The sequence below is a fragment of the Miniopterus schreibersii genome (assembly GCF_964146895.1).
Source record: "Miniopterus schreibersii genome assembly, chromosome: 2".
Taxonomy (NCBI): Eukaryota; Metazoa; Chordata; class Mammalia; order Chiroptera; family Miniopteridae; genus Miniopterus; species Miniopterus schreibersii.
In genome coordinates this window covers 187,690,148-187,708,681 of record NC_138102.1, presented here as the reverse complement: position 1 = coordinate 187,708,681, position 18,534 = coordinate 187,690,148, and the positions used below count along the sequence as shown (strand labels likewise).

At 57.8% G+C, this 18,534-nt stretch overlaps 1 protein-coding gene across 1 annotated transcript; it reads right to left on the bottom strand.

Annotated features, from left to right (window-relative positions):
- Positions 1–2,863: 2,863 nt before the first annotated feature.
- MAPK8IP2 (mitogen-activated protein kinase 8 interacting protein 2) lies at positions 2,864–12,900 on the bottom strand. Its single transcript, XM_081128864.1, has 12 exons — positions 12,698–12,900; positions 11,917–12,022; positions 10,406–10,657; positions 10,200–10,293; positions 9,000–10,121; positions 8,645–8,720; positions 8,367–8,539; positions 8,175–8,284; positions 7,488–7,592; positions 7,290–7,360; positions 4,016–4,114; positions 2,864–3,598 (listed from the first exon to the last, which is right to left on the bottom strand). The coding sequence occupies exons 1-12, from the start codon at positions 12,760–12,762 to the stop codon at positions 3,526–3,528; spliced, it is 2,346 nt and encodes a 781-aa protein (XP_080984990.1). The 5' UTR covers positions 12,763–12,900; the 3' UTR covers positions 2,864–3,525.
- Positions 12,901–18,534: the final 5,634 nt, after the last annotated feature.

The window sequence follows — 18,534 nt, the reverse complement described above, 5'->3', positions numbered from 1 at the left end:
GCTGGCATCAGCAGAGCCCACCTGCCATGTGGTCTGAGCAGAGGCGCTGGTCCTCATGGGTTGGTCATGCGCACCACCTGCCACCTGCAGCTTCTCTTCCAGTGGGGCCTGGGTCCCTGCCAGGTGCCTTAGTTTCAGGCTAAGGACAGAGGAACTGAAGCAGGGGCACAGTCTGAGCATCGCTTCCCAAGACTAACAACTCAGCAAGAACTAAATGAATGCTTGCACCCCACACAGCCTGCAGGCATCTTCTGCAGGCCTGCAGCCCCACCTGGGTAGTGAGCTTCACTTTGTTAGTTCACACATTTATTCGCCACCCAGGGCCATGCACAGTGCTGGGGCACAGTCACCAGAGGGGACCCATCCCCGCTCCATGGTGCCCCCTTATCTAGCACAGAAGATGAGCATCGACCCTGGGGTCTGACACAGGTGGATTTTCAGTGACAGAAGCCTGCAGGTGGGGAGTGTGGATTCTGCCTGGGAAGGGGCATGAAGGAACCTTTGTGTGCTTCCAATGTTCCTCATCTTGACTGGGGGTTGCAGACATGTAAAAAGCAATCAAGCTACACACTTAAGATACGTGCATTTTATCATATCGTGTGTATTTTATACTTCAATACAAATAAAAATTTAACTGTGATGAATGCCACAGAGGAAGAGGGCTTGTTCCCACAAGACTGTAATCACTAGTGGGGGGAAGATAACTGAACCAGGCAGGAGGCTCCCCTGTCCGCTGAGACTTTGTCCCCTGAGTTCAAGCTCACATCTGCACCCGTGGTTGGAGGGAAGCGGGTCTTCCCACACTCCCGTTGCACCTAGGTTTTGCTATGATACTTCTGGGAGCAGAAATGTTTGTTTTCAGCTGTGTTAGTGCAATGCACCCTCCTTGTGCAGGCACTTCTGTGTGTGCACAGACACGTGCACACGCCACACACCCACACAGATGTGTGCACACACCTGCATTCACAGACGTGCGCACATGCATTCACAGGCGTGTGCACACACCCACACTCACATGCACACAAGCATGCACATTTATACACACTCTTATCATGGCCCCAGACACCCTTCCCTTTCTTTGCTGTTGATTTGAAAATCAGCCCCTTTTCCTGGAAGCCTGAGATCGTCCTCTCCCCAGGCCAGGGCTTCCTCAGGCCCTGTGTCCTCTGGAAGGAGCCAAGTGGTAACAGACGGACAGACAGACATGTTGGTGCTGTGGGTCCCTGCAGGTGTGTCAGGAAGGGACCCAAGGCACCCTCCCAGCTCATTCCTAGGCTCGCCTCTCCCACAAGTGACCAGAAGGGGGAGCAAAAGGGGACGTTTCCATGGAATAGTATCTAAATTTGCCTCTTCTCCCAATGTTTTCAATTACAAAATTAGTGCGTGCTTGTTAAAGCACCCCAGACAATGTCCGCATCTCAGTCGGAGGCAGGCAACGCAGCGAGCGGGGTGTGCAACCACACCACCTCTGTGTCCATGCGAATCATGGGTGTTCAACTCGGCTCTAATCCCATCCTTGTTTTGCACCCTGGACGCTGCCTTCCCATGTCCAGTGAGTCCTGTCCCCACACTGCCCCAAGACCTGGTGCAGGAGCAGTCATAGCAGAGGGGACCCCCCCCAAGCCCCCTTTGTGTGAAGACCCCTCCACAGGGTGATCACAGCCATGGGGCCAAAGGCATGCCCCCCACAGTGAGGAGAGAGAACTGAGCCCCCCTCAGGTGTCTCAGGAGAAGGGACCCAAGGTAGAGTTGAGGGTGTCACCTAAGCAGGCAGGCAGGGCCCTGACCGAGGGAGCAGTTTGGGGGTGGCGGGGCCCAGGGTTCCACAGCAAGAGCAGTAACACTGTCATCACTTGTAAACACTCAGCAATAAGGAAGGAGCAGCCGCATTAAATGCTGAGTGTCCAGAGCCTGCTGTCCTCAGGAGCACCCAATTCTGCCAGGAGGGATAGTCAGCCCCTGCCCAGAAGTGATCTCTAGCGCATGGGGACCCACAGAGCAGGGAAGGGTGTCCAGTCCTCTGCCCCCCCACCTCTGAGGTACCCTTTTCTTGCCTTCTTCCCCACTCTGGGAGCCCCGACACCCTCACCATAAGTTCCTTCTTGGTTAAGTACCCAGAGGCAGTTTCCATAGGTTGGTTGTGACGACAGAATGGTCACTGATACAGAATACTATACTGTACACTAACCCAATCCCAGCAAACGTGGACTGGAGGCGAGGGGGATGACACATGGTCCCTGCCAACCCGCGGGACGGATGCTGAGTGTTTGCGGTGAAGGACAGGGTACCGCTTCCTGGAGACACTGAGGCAGAGCCCTGGGTCCCTCTGAGCCCCAGCCCCCTCTGGGGACATGTCCTCCTGGTGAGGAGCCTGCTGACCTCAGCACCTGAGAGTGGGGCTCACAGGGTGAGGGGCCAAGGAAGCCCTATCTCCAGGAAGCGTCATCTACAAAAACCTAAGGGCACAGTGAAAAATGGTCAGCTCTTTTCCTCTGGTTCTCTGTGCAGAATTTTTAAAAGACCAATTTTAAGATCTAAGTAGACTGACCGCTGCCCTCTCCCACACACACTCATGGCACGCACACACACTGATCTGAGCCCTGCAGCTCCCCTGGCATGCCCACTCCCCAGCCTGGCACTCCAATGTGTGTAACCAGCACCCCATCTCTCCGGCTGATCAACTGTATCAGGAACAATCCCCAGGGGCCCAGTGTGGCACCACAGAGACCCCTGGCATGATTTCGGAGAGTACTGATGGCTAAGGCTCCTCGTGTTTCCATCACCCGGGGGTATTGGTGCCCACTGCCATGGGTAGCACCTGGGCCCCCGGCCCATTTTGTGTTCCCCCCAGAAATAGACAGGGTCACACCAAGCAGAGAGTTTATTGAGGTGCTGGATGGCGGGGAGTTTGCAGTGGCAAAGCAGACGCTGGTGTGGCGGGGCATGGGGCAGGGCACCCTTCTCCGAGCAAAGTCTGGGGCTAGGGGTGAGCCTCAAGAACCACACCAAGTGTCCCTAAGGCCCTTCTGGGGAAATACCTCCCTGTGTCCCCCCAAGCCCCGCGTGGGGTGGGGTGGGGTGGGAGTCCCTCTCTTTGTCCCTGTGGTCAAGGATGGGGTGACCCCTTGAGATTCACTATAAAAATTAAAATTCCTTTTAAATCACTGGGGAGGGGTAGGAGGGGCCACCTGGGAGCCTGATATCACCCGTCACCTAGAGCCTCACCTTCCTCCACACCCCTCCCAGCTCTGACCCCAGAGGAAAGAGCAGAGGGCAGAGTTTGCAGGCACAGGGGGCAGAGACAGACAGAGAAGAGGAGGCACACAGAGAGAAAGAAGATCAGACGGAAAACGAGGGGGGGGGGGACATGGCTCTCCCTCCCGCAGCCCCTGCTGAGCAAGGAGAGCCCCCAAGACTCCCTGGACAGCAGGTCCCACGTGCCCCCAATCCAGTCCTTGCCAAAGCCGCGTGGCCTCTGAGATACCCCAGCCCCAGCTGCACCTGGAGCGGGAGTGTGGTGGGCGGCTACTCCAGGTAGATGTCCTCTGTGGGGCAGGCATACTCCAAGTGCTCCTGGTAGTACTCCAGGAAGGCGCGGCTGGGGAGACAGCGCCAGCTACCCACCACTCAGGGCTGGCCTCGGCTTCCCTCCCACCTGCCTGGGCCTGCCTGTCACCCCCAGAGGTCACTCCTCAGCTGTCTTGGTCACTACAGGCCTCATGCTCCATTCCCACCCCAACACCCCACCTAGGCAATGTGCCTGCACCTTCCCACTGCCAAGATCTCCCCCCCCACTTCCTGCCCCAAGTTCCCACCCACCTTATTGCTTCTCATCTGACCTTCCCTCTCACATCTGCCCAAACTCTGCACCCCCACTCCCTTGTCCCCAAGTCCCCCAAACCTCATCTCCCAGCCCATCTCTCCGCCTGGCTCACCCACAAGCACTCTTATGCCTGCTTGGCCCCCAGCCACCTCTCTCTGCTGGTCCCACCCTTATCCCTCTGACCCCACTCACCCCACACTCTGGGCCACAGGCCTCATCGACTCCTGGGAGACAAAGACGTGGCAGGCAAAGCGGCTCAGCAGAGGGTGTTTTGTGATGAAGCCGAAATAGCTACAGAGGGGTCAGTGTCAGGGCATCAGAGGGTGGCCACGCACCTCAGGCCCCCAGTGATCTAGACAGAAAAGGCAGCCACCAAGGGCTCCGGCAGAGGGTGGGGACAGGAGAAGTGTGTGGGTCACACAACTTAAGGATTCGAAGGCACCTTTCAGGTCCAGCCCCAGCACAGGCACCTCTGAGGAGTTATGATCCATGTTAACTTCTCCATGTCAGGGGCGTCCAGCTGCTGTTTCCTTCTTGGAGCCAGCGCTATGACCCCCACATGCAGCCAGTCTTGGGTCACAGACCACAGCAAGGCCTCACCCGTCTTCTGGAAGCTCGTCTCAGCTGACTTATGCCTGGCTGTGTCCCCTGGGCCTGCCCAGCCCCACCTGGGGTCCTGTAAACACAGCTGCTCTCTGAGCTCCAATGGGGGGCTCATCTGCAAAACTCTCTTCCTGGAGCAGAACCTTGCGCTGTCATTCATCTAGTCCCTGCCAACTGTCTCATTTCTGCTTTTCTCCTCCCCCAAGACACCAATGAAAATTATTGTTCAGACAGTCCTGCAGCACGAGACTTGAGACCCACCCCAACTGTGGCCAATCCCATCCACATCAGTTGAACTGGGGTTCTGTGGTCCCTCCAGATGGGAACCACGTGACAGTATCGTGGTCAGCACAACATATTCATGTTGTCCAAGAACACATCACAGTCTTGTTTCAAATGCCCTGGTCAAAAATCTCATTCAGGCCTGGCCAGCATGGCTCAGTGGTTGAGCCCCGTGAGGGCACAAGCCCGGGTTTGGGGCTCGATCCCCAGTGGGGAGCATGCAGGGGAAGCCGGTCAATGACTCTCTCTCATCATTGATGTTTCTATCTCTCTCCCTCTCCCTTCCCCTCTTTGAAATCAATAAAAACAAACTAAAAAAAAAATCTCCCTGCCTGAAGTCTCAGGTCCCTGACCAATTCAGCTCCACACGGCTGCAGGTGATGTTTTTTAAAAAATCTCATTCAGCCCTGGCCGGTGTTGCTCAGTGGTTAGAGCACCAGCCTTTGCACCAAACAGTAGTGGGTTCGATTCCCAGTCAAGGGCACCTACCCGGGTTGCAGGGTTGCTCCCCACCTCCTGGTCAGGGCGTGTGTAGGAGGCAACCAATCCATGAGTCTTTCTCACATCGGTGTTCCTTTCTCTCTCTCTCTCTCCCCCCCTCTCCCTCCCTTCCACTCTCACTAAAGAGCAATGGAAAAAATATCCTCAATGACGATTAACAACAACAAAAACTTTCATTCAGTCACCAACACTTAGGTGCTGCTCACCAAGCACCATGCACTTTGGATTGTTCACTCACAGGAGCCTCACAGCAGTCCCATGAGATGAGGGAGCTACGGCACAGAGAGGGTTGGAAACTTGCCCGAGGACACACAGCCAGTCTTCGGCAGTCTGTGATCTCCAGTGGCACACCGCTACCTCATCCAAACACAGCACGCCCACACCCCTGCTCTGCCACCAACCTCACAATGAAGCACTTTAACCAGTCGCCCAGCATGACCTCATTAGTGGTCCTCACCTCGGGGTCTGGGCTGAGTTCTGAAGTAACAAATATTGGAAAAGTCTCCCCTCCCCCACTGCCTCCACATCTGGATCTGGAACCACTGGTCTGGCAACCCAGGAATCGCACCTGGGTCACTGTCTAGCCTGGAGGCCCAAGTTGGGCAGCCAGTTTCTCTCTACTGAGAGATAAGGGTGTTCTTTCTCCCCTCTGCTTGGTGCCGTCCTTGGCCCCCTGGCCCCAAGGCTGGTCTGAGCCTGGGAACTCTGTCCAGCTCTCCACCCCTCAAAGCAGCATCCAGATGGTAGATACCACTGCACCCTCTCCGCTCTCAGAGGACAGGCAGCCACACTGGCTCTGACCTGCCAGAGGCTGACACCACACCCGGCCAAGGAGAGCAGGCTCCGGCATCTACCACAAGCCCAGCGCCAGCAGCATCATGTCCTTCCTCCAACAGCCCATCGAGTCCTCCTGAGCCCCTGGTGGGCCCCGTCTCTCTGGTTACCTCCTCCCATCTCCTTCCTCTAGGACATGGGGTCTAAGTGGGCAGCAGTTGGGCTGGGCAGGAAGCCTGTACCCCACACCCACTGGTGACAATGCTGGCACTGTCTCCCCCTTCACGCCTGTCACTTCTCACTCTGCCTGGCTACCTCAGTCCCTCCTGGCTGCAATCATCTGCCTGCTCGGAACTGACACCTTCCCTCCAGGTCCCTCTCCCACACTCCAGACCCGCGTGATAAATGGCCGCTTCAGTCTCCCTGCACCTGCAGATGAACACTGGTCTCCAGGCTGTCAGCCCTTCACTGGGCAAGTAGTTACTACCTAACCATTACCCAGATGGCACAGCAGCTGCTACATGCATTCAGCTCAGGTCCTGCCTGTCCCACCTCCCAAACGCCTCCAGGACACAGCAGCTGGATAACCTCAGTAGCAACCTGACCCACACCTAGGTCCATCCATTCTGCACAGCAGCCAGAGCCAACTTGTTAACCTGTGTCACACTGTGGCCCCACAGCCAATGGAATCAAGTATAAGCTCCTTGGCATAGTCAGAAGGGCACAGGTGCCTGTCCGGAATGGCTCAGCGGTTGAGTGTCAACCTATGATCTAGGAGATCGCAACTGAATTCCTGGTCAGGACATAGGCCCAGGTTGTGGGCTCAACCTCCAAGTGGGGGACATGCAGGAGGCAGCTGATCAATGACTCTCATCATTGATGTTTCTATCTCTCTCTCCTCCCTTCTTCTCTCTGAAATCAACAAAAACATATTTTTTAAAAAAGGGGCACAGGTACCCCTGTGTCCCTCCAGCCCCACCTAGCTACTCCCTGAGACCCCTACTGCCCCTCACCAACAGCCTGGGCTCAACTGCCTCCCTGAAAGATCCACCCATCATCAACTTGTCTTTCGAGCAGGCAGAGTGATCTTTAGTCGCCTCCTGAACTCCAGACCCCAAGCCTCTCCGCAGGTCTGCTCACTGGAGCCCCATGCAGACGTCCACCAGACCCCACAATGCTTCCAGCACTCACTTGTTTGTGTGCCTGCCTGCCTGTGCCCCAGACCAGATAGCAGCCTGTTTGATCTGCATCTCCTGAGCCTGGGGAAGCCCTCAGGGTTGGGGGGCTCTGGGGGGAAGGCTCTCACCAGCTGTTGCGAGGGTGGCAGCCGCAGAAAGAGATGTTCTTCATCTGGAAGAAGTGGCTGCAGTGCTGGAACTGGACAGAGCAGAGGGGCAGAGATGTCAGACTGAAGTCGCCTGGGGCCACTCCTGCCACTCCTGCTGGATATCCCTGTCAGAGCCCCCAGCCTCCCTGTGCCTCAGGCTCCCACATTCCCACCCACCTCAGGTCCACCGCTCAGACTCAGCTTGACCCCCCGAAGAGAAATCTCAAGGTCACAGGAGGCAGGGGGACGCAGGTGGACCGTCAGTTTCCGGGCCGTGGCGATCTGGAGAAGCCGGGGGAAGAAGCCGGGAGGAGAAGGGACATCTTAGACTTGTCTGCAGGTCTCCATGCTGATTCCAGAGCACGAGAGAGCACCAGGGCCCTGGCCATTCCTCAGTCTCAGCACCAGCCAGTAACCTCTCTGCACTCAGACTTCTTCCCTGTCTTCCCTCCAACCCAGGAACATGGCCCCCCACCCAGGCCCTCCCTGCCTGACCCCATGGCCTGGACAGGAAGGTCTCAGGGACAGGGCTGTCCTGTTCAACCACAGGACCGGCAGATGAGCTGCTGGTAACTAACTGCCCACTAAATCCATGAATGAGTGAGCAGATGACCCCAAGGCGGCTCAGTGAGGCTGGTCTGGATTTTCAGACAAGAAGATGGGCTAAGGGAAGGTGGAGGCCCCACTGAACCTGCCAAGAGACCCCAAGGTGATGGGGGACAGCTGCGAGCTCCGCCCAGGCCTCTTAATCAGGGTGAGAGCTGCCCTGAGGCACCTAGGTCCCCTCTAAGCCTCCGTGGAGGTCTGGCCCCTCCAGGGGCTGTGCGTGCTTGGTTGCTGGGGTGTCCCCACCTCCACACTGACCTTCTGCATGGCTGCACACAGGATGCCATTGCCCTGGTGACAGGGAACCTCCACAGAGCCCAGGAACTGCACATCGAAGCGCTCCACCCAGCAGGGGCTCCGTTTGCTCCCTGGGGGTCACAAGGGGCCCAGGTCAGGGGAGTGGGGGGGGGGGTCTGAGGTGACAAGATGCCACTCGGAGGGGGGCCTCACCCAGCAGGTCCTTGGCAGGGCCAGGCACTGCGTGGGCATAGAAGGCAGGGAAGACCCCACGCTCCCCGGTGCGCATGTTGAAGCCGCGGAACCAGAAGTCGTCCTCCTCGGCCTCCACCAGCACCGGGTCGTCCACATCCAGCTCTAGCTCATCAGGGTGGCGAGGGATAAATCTGTGGCCAGGGAAGAGGTGGGGTCAGGGGAGGGGGAGGGCTGCTGGCCTGTGTTCCCCCAGTGTCCCATCACGCTTTCAGACTGAGGACAAGAGGGGGCTGTACCTGAAGACGGCCCGATGGGTCTGCTCTCTCTCCTCCCCGTTGACCAGACAGGAAAAAAGGCCAAAGGACTCCGTGCCTGAGACACGGAGACAGAAGACGGCTACTCAGAGGGGTGTGGGAAGGGCCTCCAGGCTTGGCCACCTTCCCCTCCCAGGAGGTCTGGTCCTGAGTCAGGGAGGGGGGCAGAGTGGCCCTCCCCACCCCTACCCAGGCCCTGGGGGAACTGGGGGCACCCCCGGGCCTTGTCCTGAGCAGAAGAGGGCCAGGCCCCGCGACCATCCCCAGGCTCTCAGGCTGCCCTGGAGCCTGGGGACCACCCGGGATCTGGGGCCACCCTGCCCCACCTGGAACTCACTGGAGGACCGAGGCGTGCTGTTGACGAAGACGTTGAGGAACTTCTTGGAGAAGGTGAGGTCGGGGCTGTCCGGGGAGGCGCCCTCGGGGCCCGGGGAGCCGTCCTCCTCGCCACTGTCCTCCCCGCCCAGGCCGGCGCAGCGCCGCAGGCTCACCAGCTCCAGCTGCGTGTGCTCGTCGACCACCAGCGTGTACTTGACCGCGTCGTACACCAGCGAGGCGTCCAGCGGCGCCTCGGGGCGCGCGCCCCTGCCCCCCGGTATGCCCTCGGCCTCGTCGGCCTCGTCGTCCTCGTCGTCCTCGGAGCAGGCGGCCGAGCAGGCGCGGCCGGGGCGGGCGGTGCGGCCCGGGGCTGCCCACAGCGGCGTGATGGTGTCACGCGTGGGGTTGCTGAGGAAGAGGCAGGGCCCGGGCTGCGCGGGGCCGGCTCGGGGCACAGGGGGCGCGGGGGGCGGCGGCCCGCACAGCGTCTCCATGTCCACCAGCTCCACGCCCGCGCCTGCATCCTCCGGGGCCCCGCTGGCTGGCGACGCGGGCTCCCCGGGCGGCCGTGCTGCGGGGGACAGACACTGGCCGGGGCAGAGGATGGGCGAGGAGCCCTCGGAGATCATGCGGCTCACGAGGTTGCTGAGCAGCCAGGGCGAGTCCGCGTCTTCGCTGAGGTCGGGCTCCGACTCTGAGCCCGACTCGTACTCGCTGTTGGTGTCGTCGGGGCCCACGGGGAGGAAGGCGGGGCGGCGCGGGGGCTCGCCCGCGGGCTCAGGCTCCGAGGCGGGCGACGAGGCTTCCTCGATGGAGTTGGTGAGGTGCGAGGAGCGGCCGCTGCTGCTGCTCAGCTCCAGCTCCGTCTCGGAGATGGACGAGATCATGCGCCCCAGGCGCGCGGGCCCCGCCTCCGAGTCGGAGCCGGGCGAGGACAGCTCCTGGCTGCTGCGCCGGGCCCCGCGGGCGCCGCTGGAGCCGCTCCCCAGGTCGGCCTCGATGCCGGGGTCCGAGGAGGGCGAGGCCTCCTGGGGCGCTGCGGGTCCCGCGGGCCGGTTCCCTTCAGAGTCGCAACCTGAGCCCACCGGCGACTGAGCTGCGCTGGGACAGGCGTCCGCTGGCGGGCGGGGGGCGGGGGGCTCTGCGGGGGGTACAGGGCGGGGTTCGTCAGGCCGCGCACTGCCCTCCCCTGCCCCGCGCCCCCTGGCCCCCTGCTCACCTCGGAGGGGCTCCTGCGGGTGCGCGCACAGCACTGTCTCGGGCCAGGAGGCCGGGGGCTCTGGGGCAAAGCCTCCGTTGTTGTTCAGCGAGTCCTGCGGGGGGGGGGGGGACCAAAGGCGGCGCTAAGGAGGGGCTCCAGCTGGGGGGCTCGGGCTGTCCTGGGGCTGTCCTGGGCGGCAGGTGGGGTGGCGCTCGGGCACTCACCTGGGCTCCCAGTGCGGTCAGGTGCAGCGTGGTGGGGCGGTGCTTGCGGGGCTCCTCCAGGGAGGGGGAGCAGGTCAGCGGCTCCGGAGTGGGGGCTCCTGAGCCCGGCCTCCCCCGCTCCCCTCCCTCCTCCTCCTCCTCCTCCTCCTCCTCCTCCTCCTCGTTGTCGTCGATCATCTCAAACTCCTGGAAGTCATCTTGGAAGGAGCAGATGGGGTGCGGCTGCTCCGAACGCCCCAGGGAGAGGCTGTCCTGCAGGAAGGAGGGACAGGGCAGAGCTGGGGAGGGTGTGACCTGACTCAGGGTCCCAGGTGTCAGAAAAGGGGAAAGCAGGGAGCTCTCAGTCCCTCTAGTAACTCTGCTTCCAACAGAGCAGTTCTTGTTAGTTTTTTTTAAAAAAATTCTGCTTAAAATACATAAGGATCAGTCTGGCTCTTGGTAAGAACCTGAGCGCCTAAGGTTGGCTGACAGACTCTCAGAGTGGCCCCAGCCCAGCTGCCAGCCGCATCTGGCCTCTGAGCCCATCACGCCAGACACCACCCTTTCCTTCACAGAAGCCTGACACGAGTCACAATTACTGGGCAGTGTCTGGTCTGTCTCCCCCACCAGGCTGCAAGCCCCGCCAGGGCAGAATGTCCTCACTGAGCTCAGTGTACCCCACACCCAAGAACAGGACCTACTCACGACCGATGCTCGATTAATAGCGAGTGAACGCATGAAGGGACAGACAGCTGGCACCTGGGAGCCATCAAGCTTGCACCAGCCTCAGGGCCTCTGGCACAGTGAATCCCGCTGGGGCAATTTGTCTCTTCCACTCCCTCCCACCACCCCCACCACCCAGTTCCTGCTCATACTCCCTAAGGGCCATGTCCACTGGACAGTCTCAGTCCGAGTTCCCTTCGCCCTCACTGCACCTTGTGTCCTCAGGGAGAACCCAGTCCTTGACACCCAGGCAGCCCTGCTCCTACATGGCTATCTCCCTACTAGGTCACAAGCTCCTGAGGGCACGGGCCACACCTGTCCTGTTCTCTCAAGCACCTGGAGGCCCCTGGCACTTGCCACGTGGCAGCTGCTCAAAAATGTTCTTGAATGAACGCAAACAGAAACGTGGAGACAGGATGAGAAAGAAAGAAGAAGCTAAGGGAGAAACAGTTTCACGAGCGGAGACAGGAGCAGAGATGCAGGGGGGGACAGGGCCGAGAAGGAGACAAGGTGAGTGGGAAGGGGTCAGATTTGCTGGGAAGGGCTCTGAGCCCAGAGAGCACACCTCTGCTCGCTCCTCCAAGCTAGCCCACTGATGGGGGTCAAGTGAGGACTGCGGGGAGACCCTGGGTGAAGGGCCCACAGTCTGTTAGAGAAAGAGGTTTGACATCTGGGAAGACCAAAGGCCACGAGGGAGCATCTCCTGCTTCCCGGCTGAGCTCAGACGCACCCTAAGTCCCTGAGCGAGCGCTCAGCAGGGCCCGTGAGGCTCTCCCTGCAGAGGGTCTTGGGCTCCAGCCCCTCCCCACCTTCTCGCAGTGGTCCGAGTCATAGCTGAGGCCCAGGCCGCAGTCGTCGGTGATCTCAGACAGGTCTTCGTCGTCAAACTCTTCCAGGCTTATGTCCTGAGGAGGCCTGGAGAGGAGACCGGGTCAGAGCGCAAGGACGGCGGCTCCTGGGCCCGGCTCCGCAGCCCCACCTCCCCGACGTGCGTCCCGGGGAAGCCCCCGCTCCTCTCGCCAGAGGCCGCCCAGAGGGGCCGCTCGTCCCGCAGCCTCCCCGCCCAGGCCTCCCCCGCAGGCCCAGCCCCCCATCGCGCCCGAGCCCGGGGAGCCGGGCGGCGCAGCGCGGGGGAGGGGCGGGGGCCCGGCGCGCTGCGGGGCAGAGCCCGGCGCTGCGTCCTCCTCTCCGGCCGGGCAGCCCCCGGCCCTGCCCCGGGCCAGGCCCAGGCCCGAGCTCAGCTCCCCCGCCGGGCGCACGGCCAGGCCGGGCCTCCCCCAGGGCCCCGCAAGGCCACGGGGACGCCCCGCGCGGGGGGCGCCCAGGCGGGCCCGGGACCCCCGCCCAGGAGCCCCCGGCAGGGGTGCGGCACCGGGGCCCGGCGGGAAGTGGGGGCCCGGCGGGGGCGCCGGGCGGGCGGCGCAGGGGGAAGGACGGAAAGGGAAAGGCCGAGCCGAGGGCGGGAGGTCGGGGCGCGGGCCTCCGCCCGGCGGGCGGCTCGGTGCCCAAGGGGCGGGGGGCGCGGGCCGCGGAGGGGCCGGGGCGGGGGCGGGGGGCCGCGGGCGGGAGGGCCCGGGGCGGCGCCGGTACCTGCAGCCGGGCGGCGACAGCGAGTGGAAGGTGGAGAGAGAAAACATCTCCGCGCGGTCCGCCATCTTCTCGGGGGAGAGGCCGAGCGGGGGAGGGGCGGCGCCGGCCCCACGCGGCTCCCCCTCGGTCCGCGGCCCCCCCGCTCACCTCGTGACACGCCCTGCGACACCCCGCCGGCCGCCGACACACCTCGACACCCGCAGGACACCGCGGCGGCGCGGGGCGGGAGGGCGGAGGATCGGAGGGAGGGGCGGGGAGGGGACGGGGGGAGGGGACGGAGAGGGGCGGGGAGGGGACAGGAGGGGGCGGGAGGGCGGAGGATCGGAGGGAGGGGCGGGGAGGGGACGGGGGGAGGGGACGGAGAGGGGCGGGGAGGGGACAGGAGGGGGCGGGGGCGGGGACAGGGGAGGGGACTGGGGGCGGGGAGAGGGGGAGGGGAGGGGACGGAGAGGGAGGGGGAGGGGACGGAGAGGGAGGGGGAGGGGACGGAGAGGGAGGGGGAGGGGAGAGGGGAGGGGACGGAGAGGGGAGGGGGAGAGGGGAGGGGGAGAGGGGACGGGGGGAGGGAACGGAGAGGGGAGGGGACTGGGGGCGGGGAGAGGGGGAGGGGACCGGGGGCGGAGGGGGCGGGGGCCGGCGGGCCCTCTGGTTGGAGGGGAGACGAGGGTTTGGATGGGAGGCTCGGGCTGCGGAAGGGTCGGGGCAGGTGAGAAGCGGCTTGGCGGAGATGGGAGTCGGGGCCGGGGTCGGGGCCGGGTCGGGCGGCCCGCAGGTGGGACCGGCGAGGGGACAGCGCTCCACCAGGACCCTGCGGCGGGCGGTGGAGGAAGCTGCCGCCTGGGCTCGCAGCGTCTGGTGCGCTGGGGTTCGGGGAGGGGCTCGTGTCGCGGGTGCGGCCCCAGCAGCTGCTCCCACGTCTCGAGGAACCGGAACGGAATTGTTGGGGTCCCAAGCCTGGTGCGAGGGGATTCAGGCCGAGGCTGGCGGGGAGTCCAAACAGGCTGAAGGAGCTGTCCGCTCTTGGGTGCTGATCGGGGCTGGAGGAGCTGTCCGCCCTTGGGTGCTGATCGGGGCTGGAGGAGCTGTCCGCCCTTGGGTGCTGATCGGGGCTGGAGGAGCTGTCCCACACAGGGTGCTGACCGGGGAAAACAGAGACCTCTGCTGAGGATGCTGATCCCAGCTGCATTCGGAGTGGACCACAAGGAGGATGCTGACTGGGGCTAAACGGAACTTTCCGTATGTGGTGCAGACCACGGGGGCTGGACAGAGGTACTGATGGGCACTGGGTGAAATTCTAACCCAAGACTTTCATTCAGTTGGGAAAATTTTCTCGAGTTCCGACTGTGTGACTGGCACTGTTTAGGGCACGAGCTGTGAGGGAAGCGACGTCTGAAACCAAACTCGAGACTCGGATTCGGTCAGGGTCGTCGCGTTGGAGGGAAGGGCCAACCACGGCTCTGAGGATGGTCGGTAAAGACAGGTTAGGCAGCCCTGGCCGGTGTGCTCACTGGTTAGAGCACTGGCCTGCAGACTGGAGGGTCCCGGGTTCGATTCTAGTCAAGGGAACATACCACGGTTACAGGCTCAATCCTGGCCCAGGTCAGGGCACATGCGGGAGGCAACCAATCGATGTCTCTCTCTCACATTGAAGTTTCTCTGTGTCTCCCTCCCTCTCTCTCTGAAAAAGCAATGGAAAAAATATCCTCAGGTAAGGATTTAAAAAAAAAAAAAAAGACAGGTTAGGCAGACCTGGTGTACATTTGGCTAAAGCAGGAAGCAGGGGTTCCAACAAGAGCTTGGTGAAATTATCCTTTTTCCCCCTTGATTGAATTTATGTGCCCTGACATTTGTCTAAATTATTTCTGTGGAAAATTGTTTCTGAGGGAAGGACAAGGCACTTGAGTGATTGATGCCTAGAAACCAGGGCAGACAGGGCTCTTGCTGCTGGGAAGAGAAACACCATTCATTCTCTGGGTGGCAATCATTCCAGTGCAGAGGGAATGGCCAGGGGCAGATCACGCCCAGTTTTGTGCCCCAACCACAATCTATATTTTATCTCAATTAGAGTGTTTTTCTAGGAGTGGCATTTATTAGTTTGTCTCCCTCCCTAATGACTGAGAGCTGCAGGTGAGCCGAGATACTACCAATCATAGTGCCTGGCACAAAGTAGGTGCTCAGCAAATGTATGACTGAGTGAATGAATGAATGAATGGAGAGGGCGTACAGGCTCTACCAGGTCTGAGCATTAAGTCTTTGTCATCATGCTGCCTTTTCGAGCACAGTGGTCTCAGGGAACTCAGACTTCTCACCTGATGGCTGGCTTCCCCAGAGTGAGTGTCCCAGGAGGGCCAGCCAGAAGCTGCACAGCCTTTTTGATCTAGCCTTGGAGGTCACATGGCATCACTTCTGCTATACCTATTAGTCAAAGCAGTCACAAGCCCATCCAGATTCAAGAGAGAGGTTATAGACTCCACATCTCAAAGGAAGGGGTGTCAAAGGATTCAGGGCCACGTTATAAAAACCGCCACAGATCTGCAGTCCATGCCCCACCCCACACACACACTTTTCTCATTGCCCCTTCAGGTCCCTTGCCTGAGATTAACAGGTTCTCCTCTTCTGGATCATTTCCATCAGAAAACAAGCATAATTGAATGTTAAAATAAATGGCATATTCTCATCTGTTTGTATGAGGAATACAAAGTCATGGGGTTTACAACATTGTTATGCCTTAAAAGAAAGTACAAAAAATATCCTGGTTTAAGAAAGAAATCTCACAAATAGTTGCACAGTTCAGAAAACAGATTTCTGCCAGTGATTAAAATTATTATGACAGCCTGGCCAGTGTGGCTCAGATGGTTGAGGGTCGACCCATGAACCAGTTGGATTCCTGGTCAGGGCACACACCCAGGTTGTAGGTTTGATCCCCAGAGGGAACCAATCGATGTTTCTCTCTCTTTCCCTATCCTTTCCTCTCTCTAAAATAAAGGGGGAAAATTATTATGACAATGAATTGAAGTGTTTTGAAGGGACTGTTACTATTAGGAAATAGCAACAGTCTCTGAAATCTAAATGACTTTTTTTTTTACTTTTTTAAAAAAATATATCATTATTGATTTCAGAGAGAGGAAAGGAGAGGGAGAGAGAGAGAGATAGAAACATCAATGATGAGAGAGTCATTGATCGAGCCTGCAACCTGGGCATGTGCCCCGACCAGGAATCGAACCCCGATAGCCTGGATCCCAGGTCGATGCTCAACTGCTGAGCCACACCTGGCCAGGCAGAAATCTAAATGTCTTAAAGACTCCTTCATATAAAGTACATGCCCAAAGACAGTTATATGATAATCAAATACAGAACAAAATTGACTTTTTCACAAAAGTCTTCTCACTGGATTAATGTCATAGTCCCAAACAGGACTGGACTGGAGCCTTCATAAAAATTCATTCTCTGATATATGAATGCCAGAGAATTTTCTGTTTACTGTGATAAGTGCAAAGGGAACATCCTGGCAAAGCATTCCAGGAAGTATCAGGCTGAGGAATATCTGGCAAGAATGTTTTGTCAGGTTTCCCCAGTTCCTCCAAAGGGTGCACTGAAGTTGGTGGTGACAATGGTCTGCCTGACCAGGGAGAGGTCCTGATCTTTGTACGCAGCCCTCCCTTACACCTGCTGGCTACAAACTGGAAGCACTTGTTGGAGCACTCATCTTGGGAATGAAGGACGTAAGGGCAGAACAAGCCAAAGGGAACCTAGATCCTTAAGGTTCATGTAATACAGCCAGCATTCAAACCCAGGACTGGTTTTCTCCAAACTGTTACAGAAGATAAACAAACACACCCATGTAAACTGCATCTGAGAATAAGGCTTGTGCACTGAGCAATTCCAGGGACCTCACTTAGTGCATTCTGTGTGTCCAACCACACACCACATCACTAAAATGTCCCTCTTACTTAAAAACCACAGTTATTCTGGTCTCTGTGATTCATGGCCACATGTTATCCTAATTGCTACAGAATATAAATTGGGATAACCAGTTTGGAGAGAAATTTAGCAATATTTAGTAAAACTGAAAATACACATACTCTACGCTCCCTATGATACCCTTTAGCAGTGGTTCTCAAAATAATGGCCGGTGGATTCCTGGAGTCTCCAAAGGTTGGCAACGTCAAAATTATCTGTGTAATACTAAGAGGTTACTTGCCTTCCACTGTGCTGATGTTTGTGTTGATGGCACAAAAGCAAAGGTGGGGGAAACTGCTGGCTCCTCCTAATAGTAACCATCAAATTCTCCACTGCCACACGCTCGCAGGGGGAGGGGAGGAAGCACTTTCACTTAAGAATTCCCTTGATGAAGCCATAAAAATTATTAATATTGCCCTGGTCAGTGTTGCTCAGTGGTTAGAGTGTTGGCCCATGCACCAAAGAGTCACGGTTCAATTCCCAGTCAAGGGCACATACCCTGGGTTACAGATCCCATCCCTGGCCCTGGTTAGGGTGCACTCAGGAGGCAACCGATCGATGTGTCTCTCTCACATCAATGTTTCTCTCTCCCCTCCCTCCCTTCCACTCTCTCCAAAAATCAATGGAAAAAATAGTCTCAGTGAGGATTAACAAAAAACAATTTTTAAAATTATTAATATTGTCTTGACACTTAATTTTTAACATTCAGGGTGATGACATAAAGCACTGTGTATGGAAGTACAATGGTTGTCACAACTGATTACACAGTTTTTGAATTTGGCAGCTGAACTAGTCACTTTTTTTATGAAACACTATTTTTACTTGACAGAAAACTGACAAACTATGGTTATTCTGACTTGGGCATTTGACAGAAACTTCCTCAAAAATTAAAAAAAAAACACATGTCACCTCAAGGAAAACAATTACTAGCATTTGTTGCCAATGACAAAATTTGAGCTTTGAAGCAAAAAGTAGAATTTTGAAAAACCTGTGTCATCACCATGAGCTTAAAGTTTCCCAATATTTAAATATTTTCCCAGTGAGATTGGTGGTAATATCAACAAGTGACATTATATAATAAAATATGTCAAAATTTGGAAGATCTACATAACTCAGCGAACCAATATTTTCCAAATGACCAGTGAAGGCATGATGTTTCAAAACTATGCATGAGTAAAAGACCCATTCGGTGTGCAAGACGGACCAATGGATTTTAATTTAACAGGACAGAAAGGTTCATTAATACGGTTTCAAATTCCAAACTGCAACTAGCCTGAAACCACTTCTTGTCCAGTCTTGTGTAGTACCAACAAAGATGCACAGCTATCTGGAAAAGCTACAGGAAACATTTCCAACTATAAATCTACGGGAGGCTGGATTTTCATCTATTTCTTCCAAAACGATGTATTGTAAGGGACTGACTGCAGAGACAGACATGGGGAGCCTGCTATCTTCAACTGAGCCATACATTAATGAAACTTGCAGGAATGTAAAAACAAGGTCACTCTTCTCATGGAATTTTCATCTTATAAAGGTTGTTTTTATAAGATGAATTTATGTTAACATGTAAGGGTCTGTTATCACTTTAAGGGAATAAAGAAGTCACCATTGTCCCCTGAATACACCATACTTTCTCAAGGACTCGGGCAGAAAAATCTAATCACGTTCAAGGGGGAGAAATAGGCTGGATTCGGGGCTTTTCAACGGCAACGTCCAAGGGCCAATGGGGCGAAGCGCTGAAAGCTGTGGCTGTGGAAGGTTGAAAAATGGTCCCCAAGATACCACGTCCTATCCCGGGACCTGCCAGCGTGCCCTTACCAAGGAAACGGACCTTTGCACTCGTGAGCACGGGTGCTGGGAGATGACCCTGGGTTTCC

What these genes read in the sequence shown, in the direction of transcription:
- MAPK8IP2 (XM_081128864.1), bottom strand. Translation starts at nt 12,762, where the DNA reads ATGGCGGACCGCGCGGAGATGTTTTCTCTCTCCACCTTCCACTCGCTG. An exon ending in ACCCATCGGGCCGTCTTCAG is followed by an intron (nt 8,540 to 8,644) that starts GTACAGCCCCCT and finishes CCCTGGCCACAG; the next exon opens with ATTTATCCCTCGCCACCCTG. An exon ending in CCCTGCCAAGGACCTGCTGG is followed by an intron (nt 8,285 to 8,366) that starts GTGAGGCCCCCC and finishes TGTGACCCCCAG; the next exon opens with GGAGCAAACGGAGCCCCTGC.